The sequence below is a fragment of the Diorhabda sublineata genome, chromosome 1 (assembly GCF_026230105.1).
Source record: "Diorhabda sublineata isolate icDioSubl1.1 chromosome 1, icDioSubl1.1, whole genome shotgun sequence".
NCBI lineage: Eukaryota > Metazoa > Arthropoda > Insecta > Coleoptera > Chrysomelidae > Diorhabda > Diorhabda sublineata.
Genome location: NC_079474.1, coordinates 11,828,341 through 11,848,087, shown reverse-complemented (window position 1 = coordinate 11,848,087; position 19,747 = coordinate 11,828,341). Strand labels below are relative to the sequence as shown.

The 19,747-nt window shown below is 30.4% G+C and overlaps 2 protein-coding genes across 7 annotated transcripts in view; one reads left to right on the top strand and one right to left on the bottom strand.

The window, feature by feature from the left end:
* Nucleotides 1–131: 131 nt before the first annotated feature.
* On the bottom strand, nt 132–16,815 carry LOC130450561 (copper-transporting ATPase 1). Of its 4 annotated transcripts, XM_056789023.1 has the most exons (17): nt 16,585–16,815; nt 16,151–16,289; nt 15,152–15,380; nt 13,941–14,139; nt 13,497–13,805; nt 12,276–12,579; nt 10,972–11,201; nt 10,562–10,871; nt 9,192–9,351; nt 8,399–8,852; nt 8,092–8,337; nt 6,353–6,537; nt 4,329–4,536; nt 4,065–4,269; nt 3,777–4,018; nt 2,934–3,195; nt 132–710 (listed from the first exon to the last, which is right to left on the bottom strand). In XM_056789023.1, exons 1-17 carry the CDS (start codon nt 16,613–16,615, stop codon nt 638–640), a joined length of 3,786 nt encoding a protein of 1,261 aa, XP_056645001.1. In that variant the 5' UTR covers nt 16,616–16,815; the 3' UTR covers nt 132–637. The 4 variants fall into 4 exon arrangements, with proteins under 4 accessions (XP_056645001.1, XP_056645014.1, XP_056645004.1 ...); XM_056789036.1 differs by lacking the exons at nt 16,151–16,289; nt 16,585–16,815 and adding an exon at nt 15,435–15,546; XM_056789026.1 differs by lacking the exon at nt 132–710 and having other exon boundaries at nt 1,797–3,195.
* Nucleotides 16,816–19,134: 2,319 nt separating this feature from the next.
* Nucleotides 19,135–19,747, top strand: part of LOC130450478 (proto-oncogene tyrosine-protein kinase ROS) — a 42,437-nt gene continuing 41,824 nt past the window's right edge. For 2 of the 3 annotated variants that reach the window (XM_056788894.1, XM_056788877.1), the window contains exon 1: nt 19,135–19,485. In XM_056788894.1, the coding sequence (XP_056644872.1) occupies nt 19,369–19,485 (117 nt within the window). In that variant the 5' untranslated portion in view covers nt 19,135–19,368. The remainder of the gene's footprint in view (nt 19,486–19,747) is intronic. The other variant, XM_056788886.1, reaches the window with a different exon arrangement.

Sequence of the window (19,747 nt, the reverse complement as noted above, 5' to 3'; positions counted from 1 at the left end):
ACAGTAATAGTACTTTATGTTCTAATGGTTTCATTTCGAACTAAAATGTCAACATAAGTGACAGTTGTGTCAATTTAATTTGTACCAGCCTTTAGGCGGGATTTTTAAATGTAAATGTGTAATAAACTACATTTTTTCAACGAAATACTTTATTAAACAATATATAAATAGAAAATATATAATTTATAAGATTTTTTTGTCATTTTTTTGGAATCTAGTTGGAAAATAAGTAAAAACATTAAGCAAATAACGAAAAAAAATATAAAATACAGTATGTTAATAATAAGTTGTTCAGTTTATTTATTAAAGAGACAGAGCCGAAATAAGCTAACCGGAACTGAACAGATTAAGGGAAATTGGTTAGGAAAAATGGATAAAGAGTGAATAAATTGGTAAAAAGGAAGACTGGAAGACGTTGGATAATATTTGATAGGAAATGGAGAGGAATTTTAGCTATAGGTCGATTTAAAACTTGCTTATTCAAAAAAATACTTTAAGCTTATTTTTTAGTATTAATACTTAAATTAATACAAAAACTAATAAAAATATCTAATTCTATAATTTTTTACCGGAAAAAAATTCTGGATAAAAATGATCAAATGGGGTGATTGAAAATTTCGAAAAGATACGTTCCCGTTCATTTAATGAACCTGATGGTGGGTTCTTTGTCGAGTAACAATTGATGGACGCTTTTATTTTTATCCACGAATCTGTAACAGACAAAAAATATACAATTTTAACATACCCCCAAAGAAGGTTGGGTGGAAGCCCGATTTTCCAAAATAAAACGACTTTTACGATAAAATATTTGTATAACTGACACTTATTATGAGTTTTATTGTCCGGAGATATAAATTTGGGAAACTGTTGGTAATATTCACAATAAATTAATAATCAAAATTGTCTCGTCTGGTCCTTCGAGCAGAATATTGAAATGAAGGCTCGAAGGACCAGACATTGAAATTTTAAGTGTGGATATAGTTATAGTGAGCAGTGTTTTGTATTCTTCGATAACTTTTTGGTAACATTTTTAAGTTTAAGTTCTTCCAAAACTATTAATATCAATATTCAATTTATAAATTGTGTAAAAACTTGAAATTCAAATCTTTTTTTTTATTTAGTTTCTATTTATTTTCTAAATATATGGATTTTGATAATTCGCTTTAATGTTAGGTCTCTTTTAATAGAAAATTTGGAAAAAAATAGACGTTTCATCCCTTTTAGGTCTTTATCAACATATGACTTGTTAGCACACGCCCAAAGATTGTTTTCCAAGTATTTGACTTGTTGACTTGATTTCAGGGATTTGACAAGTTTGCACACGTCCAGAGCTCGTTTATTAAGTTTCTTTAACTTTTTGACTTCTTTTTCTATCAAAAGAAACCTAAAAACAAGTTTATTTATCAATAAAAATCTAAGAAGTTGAAAAATTGAAGAAATTTTCAATGAACGAGGTCTGGAGGTGTGCAAACAAGTAAATTTTATAAAATCAAGTTTGGCATGTGTGCCAATAAGCCAAATGATTAAAAAACAATTAAATGGATGTGTTCCAAACCTAACCAAAAAAGAAATAAAGAATTTGGTTGATATATCTTGATTAGATTTTAGTTTTTCGTTTTCATAAACATATAATTTGAAAAGAAAAAACGAGGGACGTTGAAAAACTTTTAATTTTCAACGAAAATTACTCTCTAACATGGTTGGATTACTCACCTGCAACAAGACCACGCTTGTTATTATAGAGAGGAGTAGGTTAGACGAACACAAACATATAAAATAAAAAAAAGAAGCAGAAAAAAGAATAAAATTATAATATTTTTCTGAATACTATATACAAAATTGATAAAAAAATTAAATTGTTTGGTATAATTCGTGATTTTTATGAGAATAATTGTTAGTTGAGTATATACGGAGTGGAATCAAAATTTATTATTTTTTTCCACGGATTTTGGTCATTTTATAAAATATCGTTAGTACAGCTAAAAATCTAGATCGGTCTATCTCAATTGCATGACAATTTTGGCGCCAAATAATAAAAAAAATTGCCTTTCAACATGAACTTATAAGTTTATCATATTATTTTATGTAGTGATTGATTCGATTGTTTGTAATTTACTTTCCTCAAAGAAAATGTACACCAGAGCATCGATACTTGAAAATTATAGAAAATGAAACTTTTAATCGAATTTTTGGCGCTCAAATAAAAAAATGGCTCAAAGTGACGACTTTATAGAGTTTAGGTTAGTTTTATATATACAGAGCGGTCCAATTTTATCTAATTACTTCCAATGGGGAGCACTTGAACAAAAATTTGAAAATAATTAAAATTGTAGAGATTAATCGAATTTTTAGGACTCAAATGACAAAAAAAACTTCAATTTTATATAACTCACCGACTTAGTTCTCTCAGTGAACATAACCTTGAAAACTATTGAGATCGTCAAGATAATTCGAAATTTTCGCGCAAAAAAATCAAAAAAATTGCTTTTAGAGGTGATCTAATTGGTTTTCTGTACACCAGCATGTACAGGGTGGTTCATTTTTATCTAATAAACGATTTAAACACCGAATTACTTCCATCGGTGCACAAAAATAGACATAAATTTGAAATTTCATCGAATTTTTGACGCCCAAAAATTAAAAAAAAAAACGGATTTTAGAGGTGACATAATTGGGTTTCTGTAATCCCCCATGTACAAAGTTGTTCATTTTTATCTAATAAACAATTTCGACAACGGACAAACTCCCCAGCGATCATCGAATTTGTACTTAACATTTGCTTACACTCATATCTTTCACGTAATCCCTAATATACCGGGTGAGTAATTAAAGTTATAACCCCCAAACGCTCACAACATTAACCTAACAATATATCGAGCGATTCCGACAAATTTTAATCGAATTTTAATTCGAATCGTCACGTTTTAGTATACCTCGAAAATTTCGTTGCCCTTCCGTCGATTTGATCGACGTCATCCAATCCTCTATGTATCGATATCGAATCCAAATTATCACAATTTTTAAATGAGAGGTATTCGGCGGTTTCCAACGTTTCTTTTGTAGGTTTCGACCATAATTTCAAAAGTAAACTCGAGCTTACTACCGATACCGAACTTAGGGCCATAGCAGCCGAAGCCATCCAAGGAGCCAACGTCAAACCCATCAAACTGAAAGCCCCAGCCGCCAGAGGTATACCTAAAACATAACAAAAATTTATAACAGTGGGTTATAGATCAATTTATACTGATGGAAATGTACACTCAAGAGATATAAATCGATTTATATCGATGGAAATGTATATCAGTGAGTTATATATGGATTTATACTGATGGAAATGTTTATTGGTGAGTTATAGAAGGGCGTGTATTGGTAGGTTTTCAATCGAAATGTGCATCGGTAGTTTATCGATTGAAAAATGTATCAGTGGGTTATGGATGGATTCATACTGATGGAAAGTTACACAAAGGAGTTATAAATGGATTTATATAGATGGAAATGTATATTGCTGGGTTATAGATGAATTTATACCGATGGAAATGTACACCAGTGGGTAATAGATGGTTTTATATCGATGGAAATGTTTATTGGTTGGTTATATATGGATTTATACCGATGGAAATATACAACAGTGGGTGATAGATGAATTTATATCAATGGAAATGTTTATCGGTGGGTTTTAGATGAATTAATAACGATGGAAATGTACACCAGTGGGTAATAGATGGTTTTATATCGATGGGTTAAAGATGAATTTATACCGATGGAAATGTACTTACCTAAAATATTGTAAACGCTGGCGAAAAAGAAATTCAATCTGATTCTATTGACGGTTTTTCTCGATAATTTCAAACAAGCGACTACGTCCAATAGATCGTTCCTCATGAGTACCACTTGGGCGGTTTCGACTGCGACGTCTGTACCAGTAGCAATCGCCATACCGACCGAAGCTTCGGCCAAAGCCGGTGAATCGTTTATCCCGTCGCCGACCATACACACTTTTACGCCGTTTTCCTGTAATCTACAGAGTGTTTAGTAAAAATATTAAGATTATTCATGTTATTTACCTTTGTACTCTAATGGCTTTATGTGATGGTAATACTTCGGCGTATATTTTCGTTATTCCGACTTGTCTAGCGATACTGGCGGCGGTTTTTCGATTATCGCCTGTTAAGAGTATCACTTGGAGGCCCATTTTTTTTAATGTATAAACGGCTAGATGAGCCTCGGGTTTTACGGTGTCGGCTACACTGAACATCGCCATTATTGTACCTAAAAGTGGTTTTAATCGATTATTAATGTACATAGGTGATAATTTAAACGATTTTTACCGTTGATGGCGCAAAGTACGGCCGATCTGCCTTGTTCTTCTTCGGTTATCATATTCCTATCAATTTCTTGTGCTATTATGAAACCGTTCCTATGCATCCATTCTCTATTTCCTATGACGATATCGTAATCGCCGTCTTCGTTGTCCAATAAAGAACTGACTCCGATCAGTTGGCCTAGTTTGACGTTTTGTGATCGACTAACTTCGATCTGAAACGATAAATGATGTTTATGTGATATTTTCGGGAGAATTTCGAGACAATGTGATGCTTAGAAGTTTCTAGAACGTTGGGATTTCTAAGAAAATTCGTTTCTATCCATATTTTAGTCTGTTAAAGTGATGTTTTTTTAAAATTTCGAAATCGACCTAGTTTGAAAGAATCGAAAATATTTAGAACGTTGTTATCTGTATAACATTGATTTCATTCAAATTTTCATGCGAATCAGTTGTTTTTTGTCAGTTGTTTTTTTTGGAAATTTCTAACAATTTTAGTTTTGTCTTCTCTTCTGTCAATTTTTTGAGCCTTTGACGTTTTTCGTGGTAGTTTCCTGTCAGTTTTTGTCGTTTTTTCTAGTCTTTTAGTTCTATGTCAGATTTTGACTTTTTGTTTATAAATTTCTGTTAACTTTAGACATTTCTGATAGTCTTTTGTCAGTTTTGATGTTTTTGGGGTAAACTTCTGCCAATTTTAGTAATTTTTGGAAGTCATTTGTTAGTTTATGACAATTTTGATGGAGATATTCTTCTGCCATTTTATGTAGATTTTGTCCTTCAGCGTTAATTTGTGATTTTTTGTTTGTATATTTCTGTCAATTTTAATCGTTTTTCATTGTGTTCTATCAATTTTAGAGATTTTATGACAATTTTCTTTCAATTTTTGTCATATTTTGTAGTCCTGTGTAGTTTTTTCACATTTTGTTTGTAAAGTTTTGTCAATTTTGAACGTTTTTGATAATATTCCGTCAATTCTGACGTTTTTTGGTGAACTTTTGTCAATATCGGTAATTTTTGGCTTTCTTCTTTCAATTTTTGACAGTTTCCTGTCAATTTTTGTTATTTTTCTAGTACTCTGTCATATTTTGACTTTTGGTTTGTAACGCTTTCTCATTTTTGAACGTTTTTCATAAAATTTCGTCGATTTTTACTGTTTTTGTTAAACTTCGGCCGATATTTCTGTCAATGTTTATCCTTTTTTATTGTGTACTGTAAATTTTAGAGATTTTTGGTTTTCTCTTGTCAGTTTTTGACACTTGTGCAAGTATTCTGTCTGTTTTGTCGTTTTTGATAATCTTCTTATAGTACTTTGGGTCTTATGGCAGATTTGCAAGTTTTTGGATTGGATCTTGTCAGTTTTTGTTGTTTTTGTAGTCGTTTGCCAAATTTTGAGTTTTTATTTATATATTCCTGTCAAGTTTAAACAATTTTCCTATCATCATCATCATTTTTCTATCATTTTTTGCAGTTATAACGTTTTAATGTACACTTCTGTCACTTTTAGGCGTTTTTGATAGTTTTATGTCACTTTTTTCTTTCCTTCGATCATTTTTTCTTAATTTTTCCCAGTTTTCGTCGTTTTTTTCATTTTTTTTGTATTTTCTGTCAATTTCAATTGTATCCAGTTATTTGTAACTTGTCATATATTAGCACGAACCAGTTCGTCCTTGTAGTTCATTTACATCACGCTTGTCAAAAGTTGTGGCATTTCATTAGACTTTATCATTTTACTAGAATTTCGATACAAGACCCAGTCTAGAAGGACCAAAAACATCAAGGACCTTCGAATATGAAATAAAATTGATTTTTCATTCATAAAATCCTGAAGGAAAATCGGAAAACTTCTCGGTTGATCTTGAATGACTTGATCTGGTACAACCGGGAGCATCTAGAACCTTCTAACCTCACTTCGATAATATAATAAACGCAACGTCTATCAAACGATAAAAATATTGATAAATATCTCTAAAAAATTTTTATATACAGTGTGATTCAATAACAATGTAAATTAGAGAGAAATAAGGGACTAACCTGTACGTCTTTGACACTAAACATTCCTGAACTACCGGCTTGCACTAAATTAGTGAAATTTACTAATTCGGTGTTATTAGTAGTTCTGGCAACATTGAGAACGTCAACGAGATTCGAAACGGTACATTTCATTCCGCAACCCGGTACCGCTTGGAAATTTGTCGATTTACCAGTTTGATCGGTACCTACAATAAAGAAATAACTCCCTGTATAACGTGTTAATGTCATATTGTTACTAAAATTAGTCGAAATCGTGGTATTTAAACAAGTTTGAGTTTATATAATAGAATAAAATTTTTATTTATGCTAATAATTGTTCACCCAGAATGTTTTTAATATATTTAGTTATGGCTACTGGTTTGGGATCTTTAAAATTGGAATCTATGGATTTGATTGTCAAGGATTTGAGATATTTTTGTAAAATACTGTCAGATTTTGACGGTTGTGGTTATCGTCTGTTAATTTTTGACGTTTTATTGTCAACTTCTGTCAATTTTCGTCATTTTTGGTAATCGTCTGTCAGTTTCAGTGGCTTTTTGTTGTGTTGTATTAGTGTCTGATGTTTTTTTGTAAAAATATGTCAATTTTTGTCATATGTCAAATTTCGTTGGTACTCTGTCAGTTTGAGTTATTTTTTGTAGTGTTGTATTAGTTTCTTATGATTTTGTAAAATTCTGCTCTTGTCATTTTTGGTCATCATCTGTCAATTTTCGAGATGTTTTGTTCGTTTTTGACGATTTACTGTCAATTTTCGTCATTTTTGCTAGTCCTCTGTCAGTTTAACGTACTCTTTCAGTGTTGTATTAGTTTCTGATATTTTTTTTGTGAAATTCTGCCAATTCTTGTCATTTTTAGTAATCATCTGTCAATTTTTGACGTTTTTTGTAATCTTTTGTCAATGAATGTCCTTATTGATGGTCTTCTGTCAGTTTTTTGTAAACATCTGTCAGTTTTGTAATTTTTGTGGTTGTCCGTCAATTTTTTTGAATTTACGGTCAATTTTTGACGTTTAATGGTAAGTTGTTTTCATTTTTTTGTGAGTATCTTTTAGTTTCGACGTTTTCTCATTATTTTGACGTTTTTTTCCAGATTTCTGTTCACTTTTCACGTTCTTACTTTTTACAGTTTTTTTCCTTGTTTGACATGTTCTACCAATTTTGACATTTTTTACAAATTTTGTTTGTTTTTCAAGGTCTTCTGTCATTTTTTGACAATAAATCTTTGTCAATTTTTGACAATTTCAGTGAGTTTTTCTGTTCTTTTTATAAAGTTTCGTCGTTTTTGAAAAGTTATGTCAGTTTTGACATTTTCTTAATAATCTTTTGTCAATTTTCGAGGTTTCTTTATAGGTTTTTGTCAGTTTCGTCGTTTTTTTGTGTTTTTTGATCAATTTTTCCGTTTTTTAAACTTTCTTTTGTATTTTTTGAAGTCTTCTGTCACTTTTGGCGTTTTTTATAAGCTCCTGTCAAATATTGTCGTTTTCTATAAATTTCTGTCAACGTTTTTCGTTTTCGATGGTCTTCTGACAGTCGATTTTATAAACTTTCGGCAGTGTTTGTTGTTTTTTGTGACGTTCTGTCAATTTTGACGTTTCAAATTTTCTAAATTTTTTTTTGTTTTTAATGTTCTGTCAATGTTGACGTTTTCTGTAGTCTCCAATCGGGTTTTCTTTATCCATAACCTCCTGTCAGACTAAAAATAATACAAAAAAATATTCATTCACGCTAATAACGACTCACCCAGTACATCTTTAATATATTTAGTTATGGCTACGGCTATGGGATGTTCGGAATTAGTTTCCGCCGATCCTATAGCAGCCAGAATCAACGTAGGACTAAGAGTATCGCCTTGCATCCAAACTTTAGCCACTTCCAGAACACCTTTGGTGATGGTACCGGTCTTATCGAACATAACGGCTTTGACTTTATGAGCGTTTTCCAAAGGTTCAGCTCCTTTTATCAAAATACCATTAACTGCGCCTATACCTGGAAAGAAAAATTTCACATTATGGTATATAAACCAGATAAGAAGTATGTGGTACTCTACCTGTTCCCACCATAACTGCCGTCGGCGTGGCTAGTCCCAAGGCGCAAGGACACGCTATGGCCAGTACGCTCAAGGCGCACCTGAACACGAACTGCAAGATGATTTCGGTGTTGGTGTAACCCTCTTTTTCCATATCAGTCAAAGGTAACTTGTTTATATCGATGGATCCTATCACAGACCATACAATTAAGGTCAAAAGTGCCAAAAGTACCACTGTCGGTACGAAATAACCGGCTATCTTATCGGCCAGTTGTTGTATGGGGGCTTTGGACGTTTGGGCTTCTTCGACTAGTTTAACTATTTGGGATAAGGTGGTGGCTTCGCCCGTATGAGTTGCTTCGATTATTAATAGACCGTGTTCGTTTATGGAACCACCTATTACGGTACTGCCGATTTTTTTTGGTACCGGCATACTTTCGCCGGTTATTAGGCTTTCGTTACACATCGATTGACCCTAAGGGAGAAATTTTATAGAGTGTACCAATGAAATGGAATTAATTTTTTTGTATCGGTCTGGGGCGGTAAATTTTTATATCGCCCTGTAGTTTGAGGTAATAACTTGTCAACATAGTGCTCTAATGCTTTTTTAATATTATTTTATTATACAGGGTGCTTCATTAATAATTGGAAATATTTTAAAAGGTGAATATTAATAATTCATCGAAATAACTTTAGTAAAATTTGGCTTCTTATTGTTGAGGTTTTTTATCTTGTTTTGTCGTATTTTTGTAGTCTTTTTTGTATGCCATCAGTTTTTGTCAAAACAAAAAAACTGTACACAATAAATGATTACCTGTATAACTTTACCATCCACTGGTACTTTTGCACCGGGTACCACCTTCAAAATATCTCCCCTTTGAACTAAATCGACATTTACTTGTTCTTCATTTAGAATCGTTCCTTTCTTACTCAACGTAACCAGTACTGCATCAGTGGCTTTCAATGACAATAAACTAAAAGAAAAATGTCATTTACTTCCATACTATTTTCCATATGGTTTGTAAAAACTTGGATTTTTCGTGGTCCTTAATCGAATTTCACCAAATTAGGAATCGATAAGATTACAATTTGAAAAAAAATGTTTATTGGGGCATAAAATTCTAATCCTTTACATCTTACAACTAGATAAATAGAAATAGACACGTGGAACAGTGATAAAGAAGTTAAAAACAAAGTCATAAGCCTAGATAATGGTTTACTAAATATATCTGATCATGTAAAACCAGTGTCTCTTCATTTTAGTTAATATGAAGACATTTGGACAATATTTTATGGACAAGGGTATGGTAAAACATCTTTGGAATCATTTTATCCACAAAAAACTATCCTGTATCCAATCATGGCTCCGAATTTTTCATTTTACTTGATAGAAATTAGATTTTCAAAAGTACAAAGACAACTGAGGCAATTAGAGTCTAATATTTCTCTCAGTAGGCCTTGCGAAGACATTTGGACTCTATGTTATGGACAAAAGTATGGCAAATGATTCCTCGAATCAGTTTTTCCATAAAAAACTGTGCTGCATTCAATCACAACTTTGATATTTCAATACAACTTGATAGAAATTAGTTTTTCAAAGTCTATGTGTTTCTGAAGCAATTCAAGTCCTATATCTCACCCTCTTAGATCATATAAAGACATTTAGTCGCACTTTTATGGATAAAAGTATGGTAAAACATCCTTAGAAACAATTCCTCCACAGAAAACTGTCCTGTATTTAATTACAGCTTTGAATTGTTGATATTGGTTGATAGTAGTTAGTTAGTATGAGGGTACCTGAATCAATTTTAGTCCTATATCCCACCCTCTTACACCTTTAATAGACATTTAGTCCTACTTTTATGGACAAAAAAATGGTGAAACATCCTTCGAAACAGTTTTTCTGCAAGAAACTGTCCTATATACAATCCCAGCTTAAAAAATTCAACAGAACTTAATAAAAATCATTTTTCAGATGTATGAGGGTGTCGAAGGCAATTTTAGTCATATATCTCACCCTCTCACATCATACAAAGACATTTAGCCTCATTTTACAAGACAAAGTTATGGTCAACCACCTTCCGAATGATTTTTTCATTTGGTTTAATTTGACAAAAATCACATTGTCAACCCCCTAATGACAAATATTTTGAGCTGTAAGGAAGAAAAATGGATTAATCTTACCTACTCAATGCCTCCGATGTTTTACCTTTGGCTATGTGCTCCAACCATCTCCCCAAACTGATAAAGGTCAACAACATTGGGGGTGTATCGAAAAATGTCTGAGGAGAACTGTTTTCTTTCATAATCATCGCCGCCACGACAACGCAAACGCTGTAAGTGTACGATATAGAAGTAGCCATCGCTATAAGTACGTCCATATTGGTGGTACGGTGTTTAATAGATTTGTAGGCCTGTACAAAAAAATGTTTACCCCCGAAAATCAAAACGGGGGTAGATAATGCCCATAGTATAAGATTTTCGGTTGAAAGACCTAAAATATCGATAAAAAATTTTACCAATTACCAAAACAGAAAAATAAGATATTGTGGTAGACGAATATCGGTGTCGAAGAGACAAGTTTTCGAACATACCTGGTATTATGCAACACATGTCGTGATGGGACATAGTCGAAGACGACATTTTTATCATGAAATACATCATAGCTATCATACAGGGACCGCCGAAAGCTAAAGAAAATAGAAAACTCCTTTTCCATTTTCTTATTTCTTCTTTGTGTTGTAAATAGTCGCCGCCGTTTGCATTATCCCTTGAAAACAAATGAGCTTCGAAACCCAATTCTTTTATTGATTCAATGATGTTTCTAGAAAAAAAAATCATTTTTTTTTCATTGTAGTAACTATAAGATTTTGAATTTTTTTTTGGACACTCTGTATCTCAGGAATCATACAATAGATTGTATACGATTTTTTTAGATAAACTAATACTTTGAAAAGAGTTTTACAAAACATGAAGTGAATATCTCCATTATTTTGGACTGTAGGATATTTTAAATGGAGACTTGTTTTTTTAATGTCAACCCCTTTAAAAAGGGTAGAGAGGTCATTATAAAAAAATTAACTATATTAATCTATTTCTAGTGATTTGAAATTTATTTTTTTGGGTATAAGTTTGTTTTAAACCAATTTATTATCATTATAAATGCCCTATTAGTTTTTTTTGAGGTTATGACATATTTTTTATTATTAACGATCCTAAATATCAAAATTTTCAATTAATTTTTGAAAATATCTTGAAACTAGTATGAACACGCTAATTGATTCTAAAAAGAAGAAATTTTAGCAGAAAATGGAGCCCTGATTATTTTTAGAGCCTTAATTGTCTTGATAAACATAAATATATTATTTTTAATAAATCACCCCAATTATTTGGACAAAAATTTCCATATTTAGTTTTTTTTACTCAAAAAATTTTGTTTTGAGGAACAAACAAATCCTATAACACCCTAACTTCTATTTTCACTTATGTAGAGCCTCAATTCGATTCAATTTTTATATTTTCTAAGTCACAATTCCTTTTTAATTATTTACGAGCCTAAATATCAAAATTTCCCATTAATTTGAGAAAATTTCATGAAAATTAGTATATACACTGTTAGACTTATCCAAAAAGAAGAAATTTGAGCAGAAAATCGAGCTCTAACTCTTTTATTTTCACAGATATTGAACCTCAAAGTTTATTAAATTTTCCAAACTTCGATTCAAGATTTTGCAACTTTAAGATACCATATCTCATAATTTACTTCAATCCTCTTTTTAAACCAATTTTCCACGGTATGGACCGAATATTGCCACTATTTTGGCGGTAGTATCTTTTTTATTCAAAATTCATGTTGTTAATGTGTAAAACTAGCTTAATGAATCACATTTTGACATACCTTGGACCTGTCACTTCCGGATCATATTTAAATTTACCCCTTTTCGTGGTTAGTGATACTTTGGCATCTTTTATACCGGGTACTTTCAAAATGAACGTTTCTATTTTGTGTACACAACTGGCACAAGTCATTCCGAAGATTTCGACATCTACTTCGGTTTCATCTATACCAGACTGTCTCATCACAGTCGAAGGAAACCCTAAATCTGTTATAGAAACGGCGATCTGTTCGGGGGTGATTACATTTGGGTTGTATTTTATATCGGCTCTAGCGCCCAATAATGATATCGCAGTTTTGTGTACACCTGTATAATAAGAAAATAAAAATAATGCAAGGATTTATGAAAAAAATTTGATACTGTTGTAGTAGTAGGTCTTAATATCGATTAAAAAATGTATAGTAGAAGAAGAATTATGGGGAAAGATAAAAAAGTAGACACAGAAAAATGTATCATCAAATACCTGAAAGGACATTTTTTTAAATGGAAAGAATAGATGTGAATATAGTCAAAATATGTCATATTTTTGAATTATATCCAAATGGAGGCTCTATAAGGAGAAATAAAAAAATTAAACAACTAAAAACGTATAGTGATAACATATTTAAATAATGTCGTTTGGACCAGTCGGGTACTAGTGTGTGTTTACATTGGGAAACATAGTCAACTGACTAATTTTATAAAAATTTCAAAATTTCATGTCAATACTTCAAGATCTAGTTATAATACGAATTATTTTCACTTTTTTAGACCTAAAATCGATATGAATGTCAATTTCTTCAAATTAAAATCATTTGACAGGTTTTTTAGATAATGTAAACAAACAACAGGGCCGGACTACCGACTTTAAACCGCGACCCGGAAACTAATCTTTCTAAATGGTGAAAAAACATGTGAAAACAGTCGAAATATGTCATATTTTCAAATTATATCTAAATAGATACTCTATAAGGAGAAATAAAAAATTTAAATAACTAAAAACGTACAGTGAAAACATATTTTAATAATGTCGTTGGAGCCAATCCGGTACTGCTGTTTATTTACATTGTAAAACATAATCAACTGGGTAATTTTTTGGAAATTTCAAAATTTGATGTCAATACTTCAAATTGAAGTCATTTGACAGGTTTTTTTGAAAATGTAAACAAACAACAGGATTGGAGTGGTTGATCGCCTTTCACTACAACAAATGTTATTCTAAAAATAATAATAATAATAATTACCTTCTAATCGTGCCACATGTTTTTCGATAGCCCCCACACAAGAGGCGCAAGTCATACCTTTAACTTGTAAATAACATCTAGAAAAATTTTCTTTATCTACTACTACATCAGTCTTAATTTTCGATGGGGATCTTTTACTTCTGGGCATTTTATCAATATCAGATTTAACGTAAGCCTCGAAACCCATATCTTCTATCTGTTCGGCTATTTTTTCAGCATCAGTTTTATTCATATTAAATTCGACATAACCTTCTTGTTTATCCAAATCGACTTTTATCTTTTTTATTCCCTCAGAAGTAGATATCATACCTGTAATAAATGATATTAGATATATATATTTTGATTTTATCATCAGATAGTCGCCAAAACTAGATATGAACGTAAATCGAACTAGTTTCGAAAATTTATGTATGAAAATAATGAAAATTTTTGGTTTTTATTTACCTTCGATAGTTTGAACGCAAGAATTGCAGGTCATCCCACGGATATCTATTACAGCCGATGTTATTCCTTCTGTTTTACCTAAAGAAGTTAAAGGTATGGAGGCTTCAAAACCCATATCATCTATGTAATCACATATTTCTTGTGGGGTAACTAAGGCGGCATCGTATCTAACCAAACCGGTTTTTTCTTGTAAATTCACCTACAAATATCGAAATCTACAAATGACTTTGAAAGATGTAACTTACAGGCTATTAACCCCCTTTATTAGAGCTTCCAGTTCCAGTTATCTAACAAACTCCTACAGCTCCAAATCCCGTCAATACGCTTCTACAAATACTTAAATAGGAGTTTTATCCTCATCCCCTAGATTAAGTTAATTCTAGACTTAATTTCATCAAATTCTTCCTGAGATTTCAGCAGTAAAGAATTATACCTTGATTTTACTGAGATTCCAATAATTTTTGAATTATCTAGTCCAGAATGTCACTGCAATAATGTTTTGCTTCCTTTTTCAAAGCTCAATTGGGGCTAAATAAGAAAGCAACATAAGTTTTATAAAACCCCACTATTAGAGTTGTTTTGACACCATCTACAGCTCTTGTTCTAGTTCCAATTCACTAACAAACTCCCAGGTACCTGTACCAGTTTCAGGAAGGTTAAATTTTCATTTCTATAGCTCTAGCTTGCAATGAGAAACTTTTACAATTATTTAAATAGAGGTTTAATCCTCATCCCCTATATTAAGTTCAAGTATACTATATTAAGTATCAAATTCTTCCTGAGATTTCAGGGGTATGGGATTATACCTTGATTTTACTGAGATTCCAATAATTTTTGGAGTATCTTGTCCATAATGGCACAGATTAGCTTCCCTTTTCAAAACTCATTCTCATAAAAACATTTTGATTGCTTCAGAAAGGTCATGGAGCAATAAAATGGATCCTTGGTGTATTTTCAACAAGCATATTGTTCTTGTATCTGTTTCAAGTAGTAGGATGTTTCAAGTCTGATGGTGTATAGTCAGTCAAATTTTTTGAAATTTTGTCAATATATTTCAACATTAAATAAGAAAAGAAAAATATAGAACATAATTTTTGATAAAATTATCAAATTTAATTGAAAATACTTTTGTTATCAATAAAATTATGCTACAACCTTGAAGATATGTTTCATCACGAAATATAAACAAAAATATTTTTAGTTTTACTCACTTTGATGGTTAAAATTCCACGTTTTTTTCCTACCGTTTCTTCGATGGTCTTTACACACGACATACACGTCATTCCATCTATATTCACTGTAATAATACTCGTTTCTGCTGGTTCCGTGTCCATACCGATGTTTACAAAATCTCCAGCACATTCTCTGGGTGATCTTTGGCATTCGTTGTCTATTTTATTACTAATCAAAGCCTCGAACCCCAACGAATCCGATATATTCCTAAAAAAAACAACTTATTATTTACCAAATATGTAAATATCTAACTAAGCATACCGTTCTTCTTCTCCTAAAAGATATTCTTCATCAGACATGTTTATGTGTAATGAAAATCAAACCCCGTTTGTTGAGTTCAACAAGCAAAAGCAACGTGTTCAAATTATCAACTAATGAGCCGAATACACTAAATAATTCAAGATAATACTAATCATTTTTTGAAAAGTTTATCATCGAGTATTTGTAAACAACAGTTATCATTATTATGAGTTGTGGTGACGAAAAAATAAAGTTTTATGTCTATAAAACCATTTAGTATGTTTATTGCTCATTTAATATTCATATTAAACTTTCAAATTATGTCGAAATAAATCAGTTAATGTTTTTATAATAGTATTAATTAAATAATTAAAGAGAAGTTAACAAAATGTTAATCCAAACTAAATATAAAAAATGTTAGAGGAAATCGGGATTTTTTTTCAAACAATGGCTAAAAATTGAATATAAATGTGATTCTAGTTTCCTTTTAATAATCTACGTTATTTTTTGACAAAAAATGATGTATATACAGACAAATCAATATATTTTTTCAAACCATAACCAGTTATTATCCTCTTATAGATAATTAATCTATTTATATTGAATGTTTACACAATACCTATCTATATATTACTTTAGATAGACGAAAATGTTTACTATAACGATATGTAGATCTAACCTATATTTATTAAATGAATAATTGTTAACAGAAATTTTAAACATATGGTATTACTTACTTGATTAAGTTAAAATTGCCTTCTGGTATAACAACATCAATATAAGATAAATTATCAGAAACTTTCATCACCGATCCATCAATTTTTTGAATCTGCACTTTCATCTTTTCCACATCGTTAGAAGATAATTTATTTTCACCTAATTTAAATAATTTTATAGTATAATTATTCATACATATGTTACGGTGACCATTACAAAACTAATCAACTAAATCTAGAAAGTAACAATCTAGCTCAAGGATATTAAAGGAATAATAGAATTTTTGTTCGTTATAATGATTAGGTATTTTGTACTATCAATCTACTGATAAAATAATGACAATATCATTCATGTAAATTACGAGGAAATAAATAGGTTAGGTAGAGATTTAATAGACGATATAATAAAAAAGCTGTACAAATAAGATTTACATTTTATATTATTATTTACTTACCTTTTTGTATGAATCGAACACAATTTTCCATATTTGAAATATATTATTTGGGCGTTTTGAAATCACATAAAACTTGTTTTGGAAACACTACCGATTTACAACGTATACTTTAAAAATAAATGGTACTTGTCTATAAATTCCAGCTAATCATTATATTTTTGAATAGAGGTTTTTCCTTTCTTCCAAATAAACAACAATAACAACTGTTGCCTTGCAGTAATCTTCTTTTTTGAAATGACATGCCTTTTGAAAAATTCAAGTTGTAATGATATGCAACCAATTTTACATTTGAGATTTTTTAAGTCAAAAAACGATATTCAATATTAGATTAATAAATCAAGAAATTGGTGCTTAATAAAACTATGTTATTATTAAATCATCGTGGTATTTTGTTTTTAAAATATTTTCAATCGTTAATTATAAACATTTGTCAAAAATACCGATTTAAGTTGTAGTATTATGCAACTAGCTTTACATATTCTGTTTTTGACATTTCCCAAGTTAAAACAACCCAATCAGAAAATGAGTGCTTCATAAAATCATGTTATTATCAAATCATCATCATAATGTTTTTTTTTCAATATATTCAATCATTAATTATAAAAAATTGTCAAAAATACCAATATATATATGCAACCAATTTTACTAATTCTGTTTTTGACATTTCATAAAGCGTAGCGCTATCTAGTTTTAAAATAATAAATCTGAGTTCAGGAAATAGGTACTTAACAAAACTATGATGTAATTATTGAATCATATAGGGATGCCTTATCTTTTCAATGTATACATAAAATCCTCAATTCTAAAAACTTTTTATGTTAAATTACCTACCCTAATATAATAAAGAACTCCATGGAACTAATTTAACCTAAAGTGCATCTTAAAAAAGGACCAATTGCTCTATAGAAATTAAAACAATTTACTTCTTAATTACCATGCATAGTGGTCACTTGAACCACCTTATGTAGTAAGTACAGGAAATGAGCAAATTAACGTACCAATTAAGGGTTAAATTTACGTATAGAGATGGGGGCAGTTATTTTTTAATTAAATTTATTACAAGTTAATATAAATTTTAATAGTTTAAATTTAAGTATTAACAGGTTATTAATTATTTCGAGAGAAATACGATATTTTCGGTGAAATTGGAGACTGCAAGCTCAAAATGTGACATTGCTTGGTACAATGTATAGCAGTTATCGCATCATGGCTGACTCTGTTTTTCTCTTTTGCATCGTTGTCAACCTTCGAAATTAACAATAAAATAACTAAATGGCAGAAATAAAATTTACTAGAGGAGACGAAAAAGAAATATAAAAAAAATGTTAGAATGGATCAGATGATCTCTTCGTCATTTAGTAGGTTAATGATCCAAAACCAAATATATTTCTATCTACATCTAGATTGAAATGAAAATGGCGTGAATATATACAAAACTTTTTATTTTCAAAAAACAGTTTAAAGACCTCTTGTATCATTATCTTGGCGTATAAAGAAATACGTTCATAATATGTGAAGTTTTTTTACAATATATAAATTTTTTGGAAGAATTTCACGTTGAAACTTTATTTCTTAAAAAATTCAACAAGAAAAAAAATTTTTTGACAGAATTGCATAAGTAAGACATTTTTTGATAATTTCTAGTGGTGACGGCAGATTTTGACAGAATATGATATTAAAAAGTTAATTTTTGACATAATTTAATAGTAAAAAGTCATTTTCTGAACGAAACTTTTTTGCAAAATCCATTTTTGATCAAAATTTAATGAAGAAAGAACTAATTTTTGACACATTTTGATAGGAAAAAGCCATTTTTGGCAAAGTTTTATATAGAAAAGTTATTTGTTGTCAAAATTTGACAATTTCTAACTGTAAAGGTAGATTTTGGCAGAATTCAATAGGGAAAAGCCAATTTTGAACAGATTTTTATGAGAAAAAGCAATTTTCTGACCAAATTTTCCATGAAAAAGCCATTCTTGATAAAATTTACTAGGAAATGCTGTTTTTTGAAAGATTTTTCTAGGAAAAGCCACTTTTTGGCAGAGTTTTATATAAAAAATCAATCCAGCCATTTTTTTTAAAAAATTAGATAGTATAAAGTCATTTCGTGATCTAATTTTTTGTGCAGAAGCTATTTTTGAAAAACCCAATTTTTGGTAGAATTTGATAGTAAAAAATAATTTTTGACCAATTTTTTGATGAAAAAACTCATTTTTTGATAGATTTTTTGGAAAAAACCAATTTGTTGAGAGATTTTGACACGATCAAATCTTTTTTCGAAAGAACAGTTTAAAGACACCTCGTATAAATACCCAGCAGTTATAATATCCAAAAAAAACTAAATAAATCGTTTTTTATAATAGTCGAAGTTTTTTTTGCAATATCTAATAAAATGTCCGCAACTCTGTCCCTAATAAAAAAAAACAATCATGAACGCCCAACGGAAGTGGTTAAGCTTTGTTTGACAATGTTAATTGTTTTTTTCTTGTTCAATAAAGCACTTGTCGTTGGTGAGCATTTAATGGCAGAGTGGGGTAACTCCGGTAGTAACAGCTCATTTGATTGGATAACGTGAGAGCGGCGTCTGCCTAAAACCAGTCACTCAATCCTTCTAACACTACGACATCATACTGATTACAGAAAACGCGCGCGCGATCTCACCCTTTTAAAACTTAGTAGCAACGCACAATTTGAAACAAATATGTAAATAATTTAACGCGAATTAAAAAAAAAAACTATTTGTGCCTTATAGTGTGATTATGAGGAAATAATTTTTTTAGTAAAATGAAAACCTTAGCAGTGATAGTTATTTGTTGTTTGATAGTGAGGACTAGTTGTTTCGACCATTATGAAAATGAAGTGGAAACAAGATGTATCGAAGATTGTCCACTACAAGATCAGGTATTGTAATAATTATTGATACTTTTCTTATTATTATCAAAATAATATATGAATCTATTATTATTATTATTATCGATAATATTGAATAATACGTAATATAACCTCAAATAGCTCGGTCGATATAACTTAGAACATATATGGCGCTGTTATTTTTTTCTGTTTAAATACTAATTGCGCAATAATCTGTTTGGAATCTAATTTTCGAGGGTAAAAATATTATTAAACTCGTTTGGGTTTATCACAGATCGGTGACCTTAACATT

Bases quoted from the DNA above. Each gene is read 5' to 3' on its own strand.
- LOC130450561 (XM_056789023.1), bottom strand. From the start codon at position 16,615: ATGGAAAATTGTGTTCGATTCATACAAAAAG. The intron at 16,290-16,584 runs GTAAGTAAATAA...TATTTAAATTAG, and splicing joins TGTTCGATTCATACAAAAAG to GTGAAAATAAATTATCTTCT. The intron at 4,537-6,352 runs GTTAGTCCCTTA...TTATCGTTTCAG, and splicing joins TTAGTGTCAAAGACGTACAG to ATCGAAGTTAGTCGATCACA.